We start from the raw sequence: 18,792 nt of genomic DNA, 5'->3' as shown, positions 1-18,792 counted from the left end.
GTCTGGAACACTTAGTGGACCAAAGTACTAGGAAGTCATTTTTCTCCCAACACTGAAAAAAAACAGAGGATAAGTAGACTCTAAATTCTAGGACGGTAGACTCTACTAGAATGTCACTGAACGTGTGGCCTACCCTTCAGAATCACTTGAGATATTCTGAAATCCCTAGGACCTACTTCAAGTCGGAATCTCCATGGGCAAACTAGGTGTGGTGGCACATGCCTGTAATCCCAGCACTCAGGAGGCTGAGGCAAGAGCTTAAGGCCAGCATGAGCTACATAGTGAGTTCAAGGCCAGCCTCAACTACACAGTGAGACCGTTTCAAAAAAAGAAAAAAGAAAGAAAAAGTCTTCATGGGTAGGGCAAGGAAACTGATAGATTTATTTGTGCAATCCTAGGGGTTAAAGCAAGGGTGCTCTGCAGCTGAGTCACATACATCCTCAGTCCTTTTAATTTTGAGACAGGGTCTCACTAAACTGCCCGGGCTAGCCTTGAACTTGCAATCCTCCTGCCTCAGCCTTCAGAGTAGTTGGGATTAAATTTAGGTACGCCTGTTTAATTTTTCTTACACAATTTCTAAAATTTGACTGGGGATAAATGGTGAAGTGTGGAGGTATACAGACACATGGCTTCAGATTTTGAAGTTCTGAAGTGACAAGGACACGGAACTGCTTTCTAAGTGTTTATTGAAACCAAGTTACCAAATCTGCTTGTCGTGCACTACAGGGGCCATGCTGTACTCTCCCTGAACCCGTATCACGTTGGCACCTTAACAACCACTCATCCTGGAGGAGCTGCAAAAACAGAATGTAGCAGGGCTCTGGTTACAAGCTACCTAGGTTTGAATCAGGATCCCATCATTTTCTTTGGCCTCAGACGAGTTATTCATGCCTCATCTTTAGAGCAAGTGAGTTTATCCATGCAAAGCACTTAGGCTAGTGTCTAACTCTGTACCTACAGTTTTCTTGTAGCTGCAGTTCAAATATGGCCTCTCTCAAAGCCTTTTTTCTCGCTTCTCACCACCCTCAGACTCTTCTAACAGTATTTACAGCTCTAGGAACACAATGCTTTTGTATGAGAATCCCCTACCACACTCCTTTCCTTCAGGACGGCGACTGTGGTTTAGTCAAATCCCTTTTGTTACCCGACTGTCCGGTTCAGTGCTGAGTAGGAGTAAGAACCGAGGATCTTGTTAATGAATGACACTTCGGAAGCGACTACGCAGAAAACGAAATATAACCATACAAAAAAGGGAATTGTTTTCAATTGCTCCTATTAGGATCTACGCTGGAAGCTTTGGAATGCTGGGAGCTGAAGGAACCACAGAGATCGATGCCGTCTCGCACCATCAAGGAAACGGAAGCCCAGAGAGGTTGCACCTGCCTAACGTGTCACAGCAGCGCGCTACAGCCGAATCAGAATCAGAATCCGGGGCTGGGGATTTAGCTCAGCGGCAAAAGCGCCTGCCTGACAAGGGCAAGGTTGTGAGTTCGGTTCCCGGTACCGGAGAAAAAAACCAAAAAAAAAAAAAAAAAAATCAGAATTCACTTCTGATTCCTAGACTCAGGCTGTTCGGCGCCCCTACCCTCTATGCCACCGCAGCGTGGGCGCTCAGGACATACACCAGGAACGACGTTAAAGGGCCCGAGCTCCGGCGCAACGCGAGTTCTATTTACAGGCGCCTTTCCTTAGCAGGCCTAGGGAGGAAAGACACTCACGTGTTAACGAGGGGTCGGGGACACTTTCGCGACTGTGCGATTCCCCCTGACCCGCCAGCTCTGCAGCCGGGAGCTAAGGCGCAAGGCAGGCTCCGACTGCGCCTCGGTTGCTGGGAGACAGGCGACCTCTCACCCGGAAGTGAATACGCGAGGGGCCAATCAGAAGGCGCCGGTACTGTGCCACCGCCCCGGGGCCGCCGTGCAGCCGCCGTAGCTGAGGTCTCGGAGGGGATCAGCGCCGGGTCTGGAATCCGGATCCCTGGGCGCCGCCTCCGGACAGCCGCCCCTGGAAGCAGCGTTGTGAGCCAGGTACGGCCTCCCGCTCCCCGGACAAGGGGTGGGTCTCCCTGGTGTGCGCGGCGCCCCGGTGGTCACCGTGTGGGAGTGGCCAGCATCAGACGGACAGCCCGCCGCCTGTGTCCCCGCGTGTCTGCCCCGCGTGAATCTGGACTTAAGAGACTGGGACGGGCCCGGCGGTCTGCAGCTGAGCTTGTCCCCGCTCGGGCTGGAGGCGACGGGACAGCCTCAGGCTCCGCACGGGGTCGGGTGGAGGGGCTCTGGCCCCGTTTTCTGTCCGCACGTCGAACCCAGCGTCTGCGTGGGGAGAGGCGTGGAGACGGTGCGGGTTGCAAGAAAGGTTCCGTGTCGGTGTGTCGGCGTGGAGCCGGGAGGTGGATCGTGATCAGTCGGATCTGCCGCGGGAGGAGAGAGCGGGCTGTGTTGGGAATGCAACGCCCAGGTGGGTGTGCTGTGCTGCCCGACAAACTTGGGTGTGGAACAAAGGATACTCTGAGAGTCACACTTAGGTCTCTGCGTCCCTAGCAAAGAAAGATGGAACCTTTTCCTGGCGAGATGGGATAGAATAGTGCGTTGTGGCCCTGTGAATTACACACCCGAATTTCTAGTCCCTGGAAAATGGGGAGAGTGGTATTGGATGGATACCATTTCAACCTGCAGGTCTGCGTTCAAAACTTTGTGTGCAAGCCTCAAGTTGTAAAGGTAACACTTTTTTTGGTTGATGTGAGACAAGTTGTTCTGCTGTGTACAGAATCTTGTTTTCTTTCTAATACCCATCAGTACACAAGTTTACCCGGGCTGGGTGGAGTTTGAAGTGTGTAGTTCTGAGCTGTTTCTCAATCCTTTCCCCACCCCACCCCCTTTTTTTTTTTCTGATTTTTAGAAACAATCTACAAGTATTACAGAATTTAGTTTGTCCCGTTGTTTTTGATCACTTGTTAAGCTTTTAATTATGCTACCTTTTCTTGTGGAAAAAAATATAGCTGTTTTTACAGAAAGCACTTGTAGCCTGACTTTCTTACGATGTTCTTATTTAGAGTCAGCAGACGTGTAATTGCTGGGTTTTAAAATTTAGATCGGAAGGATGTGTTAGTCATGTTTTTTATTTTCTATAGTATTTATGTTTTGACATCTTGGGGTCCCACCAGGCCTGGGAGAAACTGCCCCTCCTAGGGCTAGCGAATAAACACTTCACCTGTGAGATGCCTTTCATGTGCAAACTCCACAAATCCAGCGTCCCAGTCCATAAGCGCGTCCACCCATTCTTCTTTCACGACCCGAGGTAATTGGGCGTATTCAGAGTGGTATGGCCATAGCTTCTTTCTTTCTTCAGTTCTGGGGATTCAACCCAGGGCCTTCTTCACCCTGGACTAGATCCCCAGCCCTTTTATTTTTTATTTTGAGACGGGATCTTGCTAAATCACGAAGTTGCTAACTCTCCTACAGTATTGCCCTGCCCTAAATCAACTGTAGGCCAGTCCTGTTGCCCCCACATCCTGCTGAAACTTTACCGAGACTAACCAGCTCTAAGCTGTGTGCTCTGCCCTGCCCTACTTTTCCTGCAGAAACCCCAAGACAAGCTGAGCTTGATAAAAGAAAATTCTCAGAGATAAAGGGAGTCAGTTACCAAAAAGACTGTTGTGAAACTTTGACTTAAATCCCATCCAACAAACCTCCAAGACCAGTGTACTCTTACCATGTATAAACTTTCTGGACTATTACCACCCAGCCCAGAAGCAACACTTACTTTATAGGGTCTTCCTATGTATCCCAAAGACCTCCACCACCACCCCCTGTAAATCTTGCTTCTCTTTTCTGCAGCTAGTTTATGTTCAGTGTGAATAAGTTATGCCTTCCTTTCCCAAATTCTGGTTATAAAAAATGCTCTTGTGGTGCACACTTGCAGTCCCAGTAATGTAGGGGAAGTAATATAACTCCCAACCTGCTAGATGTCAGATATGCTGAGTTTGTGCTCCCCAGAATCAAAGAATGAATTCTAAGGAACTACAGAGGTTAAGAGTAGGAAAAATTTATTGAGAGAGAGAAAGAGAGTTCCTGAGACAGGAAGAGACCTGAAAATGAGTTGCCAGTGAACCTACTTTTCAAAGGATGTTTTATAGAGCAGAATCATGTGGTGGGTACAAAATCATGAGGTGGGTACAACATGGGTCAAAACTATGATCAACCAATAAGATTACAAGTACAGCCACTTGGGTAATATTGATCTAGTGGGGAAGCAGGTTGTGTAGCAAGTGTACATGGAAAGAGCAAGGACCTTTTTAGGAAGAGATGAATCAGAGGGTCTTGGTCACCCACCAGAGTGATTGATGGCTAGCAAGACTTTATTGGACCAAATGATACCAATTATAGTATAAGCTTCAATTCATTGCTTATTCCTTGTGGAGGCATGCAGCCCTGGTCTTTCCATCTTTATCTTGAAGCCTGGACTTCAGCAGATCTGCCTCCAGCCAGAGGTGTAATGTGTTCTTATCCTCTGCACTGGCTGCCTTGAGGGCCTAGCCCTCTCTGACTGCCTATAACATTCCTGCCTAACTTAGCTGTCTAAAACAACAGCACTAAGGAGGCTGAGGCAGGAGAACCACTGTGAGTTCGAGGCCAGATTGGGCTACATAGTGAGTTAAAGACCAGCCTGGATTATGTAGAGAGACCCTGTCTAAAAAAGTTTAAAAATTTATAAAAGCTCTTAGCTCTGGTCAGGTGATTGACATTTTTCCAACTGTTGCCTGGTCTTGCTGTTGATGGTTTACAAAGACTTGTCCCAGGATGTGGTCTTTTTTCTGCCTAGTATCTGTAATGACTCAGAAAACCCATTTATTTCAAGAGTCTGAAGAGTTTGGCTGAACAGAGAACTATGCCTAACCCTCACTCCTTTGTGCCACGTGACCAAGTTGTTACTCCTCCCTGTGGACCTGCATGGTGCTGTGTGCCTCTCATTTCTAGGGGATTTGTGAGTCATGTTAAAGTTCTGTTTGTTTCTTTTCTTAGAATTTATTTTGAGACACAGTTGGTGTGCAGTCCAGGCTGGCTTTGAACTCACTGTGTAGCCTAGGCTAACCGTGAAGTTACTGTGATCCTCCAACCTTAGCCTCCCAGGTGCTAGGATTACATTTCTAGCCACCACTCCCAGCTTCCTTTTCCTTTTGATGTCGTTCAGTTCCATGTTGCCACTCAGTCATCTTTATAAATTAACAGCTGGTCACAAATCAACAGGGGGCCATATTTCTTTAAACTTTGAATTGAGATATAAGGTGTAGTATAAGCTAAGGAGAGAATATCGTGGAAAGAATCTCAGCTTTGGAGTTAGGCAGAGTTATTCAAACCCCAGTTTATTTAAACCTTGACCCCAGGCTTTGCCTCTGTAGTTGGTGCTATTAGACAAGTTGCGTAATTTACCTTGCTCTACTTTCCTTCTCTATAAAATAAAGAAAATTGTATTTACCTGACAATGTTTGTGACAGATTTTTAAATTAATCCTTCCTATATTAATCAACTTTCTTGTTGCTGGACACAGTACTCAACACACATAATTTAAAGGAGGAGAGGTATAATTTGGCTCACAGTTTAGAGGGTTTGGTCCATGGCTAGCTGGCTCTAAGGCACAGTCATCATGGAGAAAGGGCATGGTGGAAGAAAACTGCCCATATCATGGCAGCCAGGAAACAGAGAGAACAGGGAGGAGCTAAGGACAAGAATATAAGCTTCCAGATCACACCCCAGTGACCCACTCTTTGGTCAGCCCCTACTTCCTAACAGCACCTTGAGCTACGATTTTTTTCAGGGGATCAATCCACTGATGAGGATAGCATCCCTGTGATCTGATCACCTTCCCAAAGCCTGACCTCTGAACACATGTGACTTTTGGGGAACCTTCTAGATCTAAATAACACTACCTTCCCCTTCGATGCAGATGTATGTCCAGCTACTTTCCACATATCTTCATTTGAGTAACCAGCATCTAAAATGTTAGCATATCTAATGTAGCAACCATTGTTAATTCCTATCATTTTGTTTTGAGGTTATGTATCGTTTTTGTTGTTTTTATGTTGTTTTGATTTTGTCTTCATTGTTGTTAGTTTTTTTAATCTTTAAAATAAAAAATAAAATAAAATGTTAACATATCTAATCTGATTTTTTGACCCTACCTCAAATTTATTCTTCTCCATTACTATTCTGTAAGTACTATACGTGACACCACTGTTTACCCTATTTGCTCGGACCCAAATATCTTGCATTAATTCTTGATTTTTTTTCTTTTGTACCTTTCCCATATTTTATCTGCCTTTAAATTCATTTAGAATCTGTGACAGCTTATCAACTCTGCTGCCGCCACCTGAGTAGGCAAGAGGATTGCCCGCCCCCCCCCCAGGCTTTTACTGGGACCTGTACTGCAGCACTGATCGAAGGAGCATGAGGAACAACTCTCATAGAGAGAAAGAGCAGGCCTCGAATGCATAGTCTACCGTGTCTCTGGACCTATTTGGGGACTTTCTGAGTAGTGGCAGAGGGAGCAGGGTCATCTGAGTTAAGTCTGTGTTTCAAGTCTTCTGCAGCGAAAGCAGATTTCTCCCAGAGCAGTGATGAAGTGTCAAGGACCGCCTCCGCTGTTGTGACAGCTCCTGCATTTCCCTGGAAATGGTGGGGCCGAAGTTAAGATTGCTGAAGCTTTCAGGGATTCTCCAGGAGTGGTAGCTGTGTTGATCATTGACCACTGGGGCTTGGGGATTTATGAGATGATGGCAGCAGCCCCTCCCTACCCAATCTTTGCCCCACAAGGGGTGGTCCTCCCTTGCTCTTCAGAGAGGTGGCAGCAGTGGCCTGGAGCAGGGGAGGGGCACTGTGACTGTCAGCCAAGCTGGGGCTCCTGTCAAGGCTGCCGGAGCCAGAGGCTTGTGGTAGCTCGGAGGGCAGTTGGAGCTGGCTCATCCTGGAGACAGTGAGAGGGAGGGAGAGGTCCCCTGTCTGTGAGATCATGCTCCTGCTGGCTGTTGGAGGGAAAGGGAAAGGGTCAGGCCTAGTTTTTCAATCTCACTGTCACAGTATTAAGCTCTGACATTGCTCCTTGGACAGGCACATTTGGGAATGTCTACAGTGGCCCTATAATGGCGTAGTTTAAAGAGCTTTTTCTCCTGTCCTCTGACCACACACAGTTGTTAAATCCACCAATTGCTGGTTGAATATTCAACTTCAACACTACCCATGTAAGCCTGGCACAGAAGGCTATAATCACACCTTAATCCCAACACTCTGGGAGGTTGAGGCAGGAGGATCACAAATTTGAGCCTAGCCTGGACAACTTAGTAATTTATCAAGACTTTGTTCCAAAAAACAAAAATGGGCTGGAGATGTAGCCCCATGTGGATGCCCTGAGTTCAATTCCAGCATTGCACAACAAACAAACACCTGTCCAATGGAGCAACTTCCTCTATAAATTAATCCAATAAAATTGTGATTAAGTTTGAAACAGTGGTTTCTAAGGTTCCTTTATGATATTTGGTTTGATCCCTAAAGGGCTTCTCCCAGTAGTCTCATTTCTTGGTTTTTCTTGGCCAGCTGGTTAGCTGATGGTAAACTCTATTTCCATTAAATTATTTAATCTCCTTATTACCTTTAAGCATGTTTAGATTTGAATTTCATACTTCATTGTAAAGCAGAACTTGGAGAAAACAGAGTTTTCTCTTCCCAGCCTTGAGCAGTTCCCCCTCAAATTCTTTCCATCCCCTGTACCTGCTGATTGCAGCTCTGTTTCAGATAGGATTAACAGATAAATTCCTGTAAACAGAGTCCTGAGGCATCCTCTTCCCACCAGGATCTGTTTTCCTTCAGAGATGACCTCTCCTCTGTCCTTGATAAGAATAATAATTACGATCCTAAAGAAGGAGTCCTGTAATTCCCCATAGCATCTGCAGCATCCAGGTTTATAACATGCTCCTGTCCCCACAAAGTTCAAAGGTTCTAAGTTACAAAAGTGTCACTACATGAATAACTGCCTTTGCAACCTCACCTTTTTTCATATCACTAAACAAGCCAACCATCAGCCACATGTATGATTCCTGGAGCCTTTCCTGTGTTCGATGCTCAGTCTTTTGGACAGAAGTCTAACTGAGTCAGGTGCACCTAATAAAATCCTTTTTCTTTGTGGTCTCTCCTGTCTCTTAAAATTCTGCAACAATTACAAATGGAGTCACTTCTTTGGGAAGAGACTTGGAGCTATGTGTTTCATTCCTTGCTTCTTTCCACAGGCAAAATCTATGAGTCAGGGCTATGTTCCTAATAGGGCATATGTAAGTTTGAGTTTTGTTATCGGATCATACAGTCAAGATCTATATCTAATCTCAACTAGAGTTTTTAAAATCCTGTATTAGTCTTAACCAAATCATTATCTAGGACTAGGGGCTAGGCATGGTGAAACCTCTCTATGGGCTTGTGATACACATCCTTGGTTAAGAAATCTGCACCAGAGGAACTAAATGTTAGTCCTAAGAGACATATACTTGTGCTATGGCAAGCAGAAACACCAAAATGACACCCAGGATTTGGAGGCAGTGAACAGCTTTACTTTACACCAGTTGCCCCGGCTGGGATCTGTTCCTTTACAAAGCCAGGCATTCAGTGTTTGTGGGCTAGTACTTTTATATGATGAATAAGCAGGAGGCACAAAGGTGAAACAGACCAGCTTGGCATTTCTCTGAGTACCTAAGAGGGTGAGATCATCGGTTACAGGGCTAGATTAATGATCATCGGCACTCGGGAGGCTGAGGCAGGAGGATCATTGTGAGTTCAAGACCAGCCTGGGTTACAAAGTGAGCTCAAGGCCAGCCTGAACTGCACAGCGAGACCCTGTCTCAAAAAGACAAAAAAAAAAAAAAGATCATCGGTTACAAGATTATATTAATGTACACTCAGACATCCTGAATGTTCAGTTATGCTCCTATGGTTACAGGGGTCCAGAAAGTAATTACAAGCTGGGTGTGGTGGTGCACACCTGTCATCCCAGCACTCAGGAGGCTGAGGTAGGAGGATCCTTGCGAGTTCAAGGCCAGCCTGGGCTACAAAGTGAGCTCAAGGCCAGCCTAAACTGCATAGTGAGACCCTGCCTCAAAAAGACAAAGAAAAGAAAGTAAATTATAGAGCCATGAAATAGTTACAGAGCTAGGCAGTTTCAAAAAGAACAAAGTTTTAAAAAGAACAGCTTTGCTGGTACAGTTTTTCCCTTTCACTTGTAAATTTTTTTGTGAACAGTTTACCCACTCTGCCCACCAAGATAACCCTTTTAAAATGTGCATTTCCCTACCAGATGTGTAGACCCAGCACTCAGGAAGCTGAGGCAGGAAGACTGCCAGGAGTTTGAGGCTAGTTGGGGCTACATAGTGAGTTCAAGGCCAGCCTGAACTGCATAGTAAAACCCTGTCTCAAAAAAAAGCATTTCCCTTTATTTCCTTAAAGTAGGCTATGTCCATAACTTTGTCAGAAATGGGATGATTATTATTATTATTGTCTGATTTTTATGGTGCCCATCATAATAATAATTTTTTTCTCTTACAGGTGAAGATGAGTTCTTCAGTAAGAAGAAAAGGCAAGCCAGGCAAAGGAGGTGGAAAAGGATCTTCTAGAGGAGGAAGAGGAAGCAGGAGTCACGCTAATAAATCTCACGGGGCTGGCAGTGGGGGCAGTGCTGGCAGTGCTGGTGGCACTAGAAAGGCTTCGAGTAGACTTTGGGATGACGGAGATGACTTTTGTATCTTCGGTGAATCACGGCGATCATCCAGGTCATTATACTCTTTAATGTTCAGATATGGAACCAGTCAGTTCTTGGCACATGGGATGACGGATGGCTGAGACGGGGAAAGGTCAAGTAATTCCGGTTAATTGCTCTTATTGTATAACCTGACTGTCCTCCTCTTTGTAATATTTTCTAAAGGCATCAATGTAAATCAGAGCCTTTTTTCTGTTTGTAGGTTGAAATCTGAAGTTGACTTCAAGTTCCATGACACAGTGAATTGAGTGTAATACTGCTACTAATCCCAGCATTACTAGGAAAATAAATAACAACAGATAAGAGCAGTGAAAATTATTTAAGTGTTCTGTGGGCATCATACATCAGTGTTAAAATCAAAGAGCCCAAAGTACAAGCTAACTCCGTACTCTTAGCTGATGAACGACGTGTTTTGCAGCCAGGTCAGCCCTGACCTGACGGTGTTTCCTGCGATGACCCATAACAGATGTCGTAACCATCTTTCTCTTTCGTGAGCTTTTAACCAGTAATGGGCTGTGCAAATTCTAGTAATTCTAATGAGTACTTCATGGAAGTAGATTTTACTAGTGCATGTTATGCAGTACAAATATAAAATTCCTATTGTCTGTCAAAATGCGCTGTGAGTTGTTTATGGTAATTTTTGGAGTTGGGGAGACTTTAAAGCTGTATGTACACAAACAACATATTCATGGAATTAATTCTCAACTAAATCTTAGTTAGAAAGGAGGATAAGTGAGTGTAAAGACATACTTGCATCATACGTGCTTTTTACTTAAATAAATTCAGTATGTGCATTTAGAAAAAGACAAACAAGTAGCACTTAAGTAGTTTAAACTTACCGTTAAATGAATCTGAGCCATATAGTGAGAAAAAAACAGACAGAAGAATCTGTTAGTCCCTTGGCCAGACTCAGTTTCTAAGCATTTCTTGTAGTTTGAGTTTCTTGTTGCACTGAGAATGTGATTGTAGGATTTAAATATATGTTTTCATATATGGTCCCCGGAATAAGCAAATACTTCATCTGGTATTCAGCTGCAGAATCTACATTTTTTTTTTTAAATTCTCAAATAAAAATGGTCATTTTGGATATATTGAGAGATAATACGTGTCTCACACTTGACAGCAGTCTAAAGAATGTTTCAGAGCAATTTAAAACTATATTTTCACATTAACTGGTGGTTTAAGATTTAACTTCTTTTTGGTCTCGCTATGCAATTCAGGCTGGCCTTGAGCTCTCTTTGTAGCCCAGGCTGGCTTCAAACTCCCCACGATCCTCCTGCCTCGGCCTCCCGAGTGCTAGGATTACAGGCGTGCACCACCATGCCCGGCAGCAAGATTTAACTTCTGAGTTAACTGCAGCTCTGTTGTTTTTCAGAACGTAAACGCTATAGGTTATTAGAACCTTAAATCTTAATTCAGTTAGCAGATATTTACTGAGCACCAAGCAATCTTTTAGGAACTAACACTACAACAATGCATAAAATGTTGTAGTTATCATCATAAAAAGATATTTGAGGTAAAAGGATCATAAATAATATATTAGGAAGTAAGCACTATGGAGAAAAATAAAGGAGAGTAAAATGTATATAAAATGCCAGCACAGAGTTGCTATTCTATGTGAAAGGCTTCTCTAAAAAGATGCCCTCTGGTCACGGACAAGACAGAAATACGTGAAGCCACCGGAGGGCAAAGGGCAGAGGGAGCAGCAAGTACAGTCTTTAGGCAGGAGTGTGAGTGGAGGGCTTAGGAAAGGCAGAGAAGCCCACAGTGACGCCGAGTGGACAGGAAGGAGAGCAGTGGCTCAGTGATCAGAGGGGCCCTGTACGCTACTGAACTTCGCTTTGAATAAGATAGAAAGCCGTGGCGGCTTTGAGGCAACCCTGTGTGACATTATCAGGCAGTCTGGCCACAGCTGTCGCTGTTCAGTGTGTCTTCCATGTACATGAGAAGACGGGGCCCCCCACAGTCCCACAGCATGGCCCCCTGTGGTACGCAAGGTGTGGCCAGCGGAGTGTGGGCTGGAGTTTAGCTTCTACTGACCTTCTCCTCTCCCTCTTCCCCCGCCCCAGTCAGGAGGCTTTGTGCAGTGTAGAGTCTGTACAGCCACCCTTGGTAACCTTGACTCAGTTGGGCAGTAGTTGGACTGTATGGGGATGCTCGGGCAAGGGAGGGTTTTGTTTGGTTTCCTTTCTTGTAAGGATGGTGGATCTTACAAGCCTGTGTAGGTGCTGGGGGGAATCCTCCAAAGAAAAGAGATAATGCAAAAGGGGTAAGTGGTCCAGTGATATAGCTGAAAGGCAGAGTGCTTGACTGGTATGTGCAAGACCCTCAGTTTGATCCCCAGCAGCACAGATAAAAGGAAGGAGGAGCGGGAGGGAGGGAGCTTGGTTAAGTGCTGGAGTGATTTCCATGAGGAGATGGAAGAGAGTAGGATGCAGTGTCCAAATAGAGGGATGGACTTTAAAATCAAAGATGGTTTATCCCTACTAACAGGAAGGAAGGCAAAGTTCAGGGGTATACAAATAGACTGTGAGATAGGAGCATATAAAATCCCCCCTTTTTTAAACTAATCATAAGGATACTAGCTGAATTTCTGTAAGTCTAAACTAGTCAAAAATGTTAGTGTCAGGAAATATGCAGGGGGAGTATTCAAAATTTTAAAATTTTGCAAAAAAATATAACTGAGTCTTTAAAGATTAGATACTCTTGGTCATGGTGGCACATGCCTGCAATCCCAGCGCTCAGCAGGCTGAGGCAGGAGGATTGCTGCAAGTTTGAGGACAGCCTAGGCTCCATAGTGAGTTCAAGGCCAGCCTAAACTACGTAAGAAGACCCTGTCTCAGAAAACCAAAAACAAACAAAAAAATTGGATACTCAATCAAAAAAAAATCTATAAAAAACAACATTGAAGAAATTGGGAAATTTGAATATGAACTGTAATTAAATATAATTTTTGGTATCAGTACAAAATATCTTGAAAGTGATCATGGTATTGTATTTGTGTAAGAGTATATCAGTTCATAAGAAATACATGCAGAGGTATTTAAGGGTGAATGTGTTTGCAGCTTACATTCTGATGGCTCAGCAGTGTACGTACGTATATAAGGGGACATAGATAGCAATATAATTGTATGTATACAGAGACGAAGAGGTGTGTATGTGTGTAGGCATGCATATGACAAATGGCAATTGATGAATCTTAAAATTCCTTTAAAAAGATTAGTGAAATAAATTCAGTAATCTGGATCCATGAAAATCGTGATGGGGGTGAGGGTGAAGTTCAGTGGTAGAGGAGGCCTTGCAGCCCAGGCCTGGATTTGAGCCCTAGCGCCACAAACCATAAATAATCAAATAAAATTATGTTATATAATTCTAGGGAAATACTGATGCTATTTTGATAAGAAAATAAAGTAAAAATTTTTAAAGTTTACGTGAGACTTGTAATTTAAAAAAATATACATGAAAAGGGATGGTGTGTTGGGGTTAACTTTTGTTTTCTTCTTTGTTCTTTTCTACAGTGAGCATGTATGATTACTTTGATAATCAAGAAACAGTGATAATTTGGGTATTTTAAAAATACATCCTAATATTCAGAAGATGGAACGTAATTGTTTTCAGATTGGTTACTTCATGTAGGATATAGTAAACACTCCTCATGTGTAATTTATTTCTTTTCAGAAGCCATACAGGGCAGAGATGCCTGTCGTTAGAATTGCCTTGCCCAGAGATGTACAGATGTGCACTTTTCCAGAGACTTCTCCAGCTCCAGTTCTAGAGAATTCTCTAGTTAATGAAGCCAGATTTAGACTCTTAATCAGGTTTTCCCCCCAGTAGTTACAGTATAATGAAGAAGTACTGTAGAAAATGGGAGAATCTTCACATTTATCATCGTCTTTTGTTAGATACCCTGACATTCCAATTCATGTTGTGAATATTTAGGAACTCTGTGGTAAGTATATAAAAGTTCTGATTATATGACTGTGTATAACCAGGCATGTTAGTGCACGCCTGGAACCCAAGCAGTTGGGAGGCTGAGGCAGGAGGATTGCTGAGAGCTCAAGGCCAGCCTGAACTGCATAGCGAGACTCTGTCTGAAAAACCAAACAGGTCTGTATAATTGTATTCTGTGTACCTCGCAGGCCCAGCAACAGTGGTGTGAACAAGGAGGAGGCGCGCACTAAATGGAAACCCAAGGCCAAAGTGCCCCTTCAGACGCTACACATGACCTCGGAGAACCAAGAGAAAGTGAAGGCCCTTCTGCGAGACCTGCAGGAGCAAGATGCTGATGCTGGATCTGAGTAAATGATTTTCTTTGAGTAAATCATTACATTAAGGAAGACGTATCGGCACTATGAAGGCCGTGGCCTCTTTAGAGTATTGTGTCAACATGATCTTGCGGTGGTCATATAATCAGTTGAAGTGAGCCGGGAGAAATGCAAGAATAATTATTCAGCCACAGTTTCAGGGTGAATTTGTTTTTGTACCATCCATGAGCAGTAGCATGGTTCGCCTTTTTAATCTTTTTTTTCAGGAAGTGCTAATATCGATTCAGTTATTTCTTTATTGATAATGTTCCAAGTAAAACTTTGCAATGAAAACACAGAAGTGTTGTTCCAAGAGCAATACTGAGTTGATTAGATGAAGTTTTTCTTTAATATTTAAAAATTTTTATTACAACACGTTTGGAGTCCAGAACGCCCGTGTCCCTCAAGGGGAGGCGGTGCGTGTACACAGCACGTTGTAGTTCTTGCCGCCTGCCCTTCCGCTGCACACCGCCCTTCTCCCTCCACTTTTGGTCCCTCCCCATGTGCAAAAGGTCTGCTTCCCTGCTTCCTATTACCATTTATTTTGTTCTTTAAATTATTTATACTTAGGGTTTCTCATATAAGAGAAACCATATGGTATTTATACTTCTATGTCTCATTTATTTCACTTAACATTATGGTCTCAAGGTATATCCGCTTTCCTACAAACGACTCAAATTTATCCTTCCATGTGGCAGAGCAGTACTCCACCGTGTATATGTAAATACTGCATTTTCCTCATCCATTCCTCTGTTGAAGGACACAAAGGCCACTGAAATTTTAAGATTAGACTTCTCATGACCATGTGCCAAAGTGAAACAGCTTTTGCTCTTTGTTGCTGTGTGCATGTGAGAGGCAGAGACAGACAGAAAGAGAGAGAATGGAGATTGAACCGAGGGCCTTCATGCTAAGGTACAACCCTAGTCCTTTAAAAATTTTGTTTTGAGTCGGGTCTCACTAAGTCAGTAAGTAGCCGAGGCTGAGCACGCACTTGTGGTTCTCTTGCCTCAGCCTCCCAGAGTGCTCACATTCAAGGCATACTCTTAGATCTTAGTCACTTCCCCTCTACTTCGCCAGTGTGTTTTGGCGTTTGGTTTTATTATTTTCAATTGAAGATAATTATATTTGCTAGAATTAATGGTCAGTCATGCACAGATCACTTTCCATCCTATTTCTAAATTTTTATCTGTCTCAGATTTAGAAAAGAGAATTATGCAGTAAAGCCAAAAACAAAAAAAAAACCCAAAAATCGAAAAACAGTATTGTGTGGGGCTGGGGACTTAGCTCAGCGGCAAAAGCGCCTGCCTGGCAAGCGCAAGGTCGTGAATTCGGTTCCCGGTACCGGAGAAAAACCAAAAAAAAAAAAAAAGAAAAAGAAAAAGAAAAACAGTATTGTGAATGAGAAGAGAAAAAGAGCATAGATAAAGTTTCCGGGAGCAGACTGCCTTGGGTAGAATCTCTTGTTCTTTACTGTGCAAACTCAGGTAGTTAAAAAAAAAAGTAAATACTGCATTTCTTTCTTAAGTTTCTTAAGTTTTATTTGGTCATCTAACAAATGGGGTTCCAGTAGCATCTGGCAGGGTCATTGGGAAGAATAAAAGAGTAGGCAGGAGTACATATAAAGCACTTAAGGCAGCACTGCACGTGTGAGGATGTAATGTACGCCTGGTAAATGTTAATTGCCAGGGTACAAATTAATGCTTCCATAAAAAGTCAAATCAGCAACTGAAGAGAATCAGGATTGTCTACTCTTGACTCCTTGAGTTGAATTCTTAGACCCTTGCTGAGTTTTTCTTCCAAGTAGGTAAAAATGTCTAATACGTGAAAATGACCTTCGCTAGGAGAGGCGTTTCTGTTGAAGAGGAAGACGACGAGCCTGACTGCTGTGACGACGAACAGTACTGGTTGGCTGGGCAAGGACTCGCCCTCGTGCCCGACTCGGGCGCCTTGGAATGTGTGGGCGCAGGCGCAGTGCAGCCTTACATCCCAGAAGTCGCAGTCTCACCATTTGCAGCACAGAGACTTTCCAGGTGATTGCTTTTGATTATTTACGGGGCTTGGGGGAGAGTTCAAAGCCACTGAATTCTTATTATAATCCCAGCTACCTTTGCGTGTGTATTTTCCTCTGGTATGAGCTCCAGCAGTGCCTGATGCTAATATTGTATCTCTCTTTTTTTTTTTTTCCTTTTTGGTACCAGGAATCGAACTCAGGACCTTGCAATTGCCAGGCAGGCGTTTGTGCCACCCAGCTATATCCCCGGCCCTGTTCTATTAGGATAGGGGATTGGTACTATCAGGGCCAATGTTTCAAAATACAAGCCTACCTCTATATAGTCATACCTTCATATCAGCATATTTAAATGAAATTCACATCAGTGATATCTATCAGTTTTTCACATGTTTTTGTTATGGTTTGCCCTTGACAGGTATGGTTTCAACCTTGAACGCTGTCAGGCGGCCCTGAGGATGTGTGACGGAGATCTGGGGGCAGCGCTAGAGCACCTGCTCACGAGGTGCTTCTCAGAGACATTTGGGGAGCGGATGAGAGTCTCCAAGGCCGCGGGCTGCGTAAGCTTGTGCGAGTGTGTGGAGCAGCGACAGGAAGAGGCGCTTGCTCTCAAGTCCATCTGTGGAGAGAAATTCATAGAAAGAATTCAGAGCAGAGTCTGGACCGTTGGATTGGAACTGGAGTATCTGACAAGTAAATTCTGCAAGTCCAGGCAAAAGGACAGCAAAAATGTCCAAGACCCTGTGCCTGAAACCTGTAAATTTTACCTAAAAGGAAATTGTAAATTCGGATCAAGATGCAAGTTCAAACATGAAGTGCCCCCAAATCAGATTGTTGGAAGAGCGGAAAAAATGGTAGATGATTCTCATCTTTATGCTAATGAAGACGCGTCTTTTTTATATGAGCTTGAAATTCGATTTCCAAAAGACCATAAGTACCCCTACCAAGCCCCGCTTGTGGCATTTTATTCCACCAATGAGAATCTACCTCTGGCCTGCCGTTTACACATTTCTGAGTTCCTCTATGGCAAAGCCTTGACCTGTGCAGAGACTTCAGAACCTGTCGTATATTCTTTGATAACCCTGTTAGAGGAAGAATCAGAAATTGTCAAGTTACTAACAAATACACAGCACAAGTACAGTGTCCCTCCTGTGAACTTTCTGCCTGCACCCTCGGGGACCAGAATAAATAATGCTGCCTGTCGTAAACCAGCGATTCCAAGTAATTCTTTCGTTTCAAGTCCTATCCCAGAAGGTATGTACAGCGCTGATGGTGGGGAGAAGGGCATTCAGAACGGCGGATGTAGAAGTCAGGACCTCTGAGGCGGGTTTAGAATCTTCCTGTGATCTTGGGCGGGTCATTCAGTGCTGTGGGCAGAAGGGACAGAATCCCGCAAACTGTGATATGCCTGACTTTAATAGTGAGGCCCGTTGCTGGGTTGTGCTTCCTGGACTGGAAGTTTGAAGCGATGCATAAGTTTAACTGTAAAGGAAACCGAGGGGCAGTAAGACTGTAAACACTTCCTCGGGAGACCTATTTCTTAGTTCATTTGGTTTCATATCTTTGCTTATGCTTTTATACCAAACCCTACCCTTTTGCTTTTAGCGTACTAGGCTGCCAAAATTCGTTAGACTAGGGTTGTCTTTATGAATCCTCAGTCTTTAAATAAAGCAGTACTTAAGCAGGCTTCTGGATTTGTCCAGATCAAGGTGTGCTGTGCGGATTCTTAGACCACAAATAAACCTCCTTTTCCATTTTCATTAAAGGATCCACTCCTACTTCTTACCATCTTTCTTTTTCAGAGGTGAAAGTTTTTGTTATTTCATCAGCTTCCTGGGTGGGCTTTAGTAAGTAGAGATTAATGAAACTGCACTGAGACATAGGTGCTGGGCAGTTAGCTGGTCACTTACTAACCACCTGACCGCTCCCAGATGGCAGCTTCTGGTACTTGGGGTTCAAGTGTGTTCCTTGGGAAATGACAAATTACATGTCACAGACTTTTAAAAATAGTAATAGCTTTATTGAGATACAATTTACATGCCATGAACTTCACCCTTTTAAAATGTACAGTTCATTGGTTTTTATTGTATTTTATAGAGTTGTGCAACCATGACCCCTTATATTAGAATATTGTCCTCTACCCCAAAAGAAATCCTATCAGGGCCAGTTTTTCAAAATACAAGCCTACTTCTATATAGTCATAACTTCACATAAGCATATTTAAATGAAATTCACTTCAGTGACATTTATTAGTTTTTTACATATTTTGTTATGTTTTGCCCTCTCTTTACCCTAGTCCTTGAAAAGCACTAATCTACAGTCTATGGATTTGCTTATTTTAGACATTTCATAAAAATTGAATCATACAGCACATAAGTCTTTGACTCCGTACTTTCACCTGACAGAATATTTTCAAGGTTCACCCATACCATAGCATGTATTAATACTTCATTCCTTTTCATTGTTGCCCAATGCTCAGTTGTATGGATATAATACATTTTATTGACGAGTTCATCATTTGCTCAACATTTAGGTTGGTTTGTGTCATTGAATTTTGAGGATACTTGCAAATAATTAAAATACTAAGCGCTAATTCCTTAACTCTTAAGTATTTTTTAATTCGATTTAACAATACCACTTATACTTAAATTTATTTGAAGATGTATCTTGAGTTCCTTGGCAATAGTAGTA

The 18,792-nt window shown here is 43.4% G+C and overlaps 1 protein-coding gene and 1 long non-coding RNA gene across 2 annotated transcripts in view; one reads left to right on the top strand and one right to left on the bottom strand.

Moving 5' to 3' along the window:
- Nucleotides 1-669: 669 nt before the first annotated feature.
- Nucleotides 670-1,855, bottom strand: LOC106149253. Its single transcript, XR_001235302.1, has 2 exons — nt 1,719-1,855; nt 670-794 (listed from the first exon to the last, which is right to left on the bottom strand). It is a non-coding gene; the product is annotated as an uncharacterized LOC106149253 (long non-coding RNA).
- Nucleotides 1,856-1,912: 57 nt separating this feature from the next.
- The window catches only part of Dhx57 (DEAH (Asp-Glu-Ala-Asp/His) box polypeptide 57), a 62,175-nt gene continuing 45,295 nt past the window's right edge, over nt 1,913-18,792 (top strand). The window contains exons 1-5 of the mRNA XM_005390897.2: nt 1,913-2,027; nt 9,579-9,802; nt 13,929-14,087; nt 15,935-16,123; nt 16,520-17,355. Coding sequence (XP_005390954.1) covers nt 9,585-9,802; nt 13,929-14,087; nt 15,935-16,123; nt 16,520-17,355 — 1,402 coding nt within the window. The 5' untranslated portion in view covers nt 1,913-2,027; nt 9,579-9,584. The remainder of the gene's footprint in view (nt 2,028-9,578; nt 9,803-13,928; nt 14,088-15,934; nt 16,124-16,519; nt 17,356-18,792) is intronic.

This window comes from Chinchilla lanigera, unplaced genomic scaffold, assembly GCF_000276665.1.
Source record: "Chinchilla lanigera isolate Chin_1 unplaced genomic scaffold, ChiLan1.0 scaffold00040, whole genome shotgun sequence".
NCBI lineage: Eukaryota > Metazoa > Chordata > Mammalia > Rodentia > Chinchillidae > Chinchilla > Chinchilla lanigera.
Note: the sequence above shows the minus strand (reverse complement) of the source record. Positions and strands in the feature narration are given on the sequence as shown.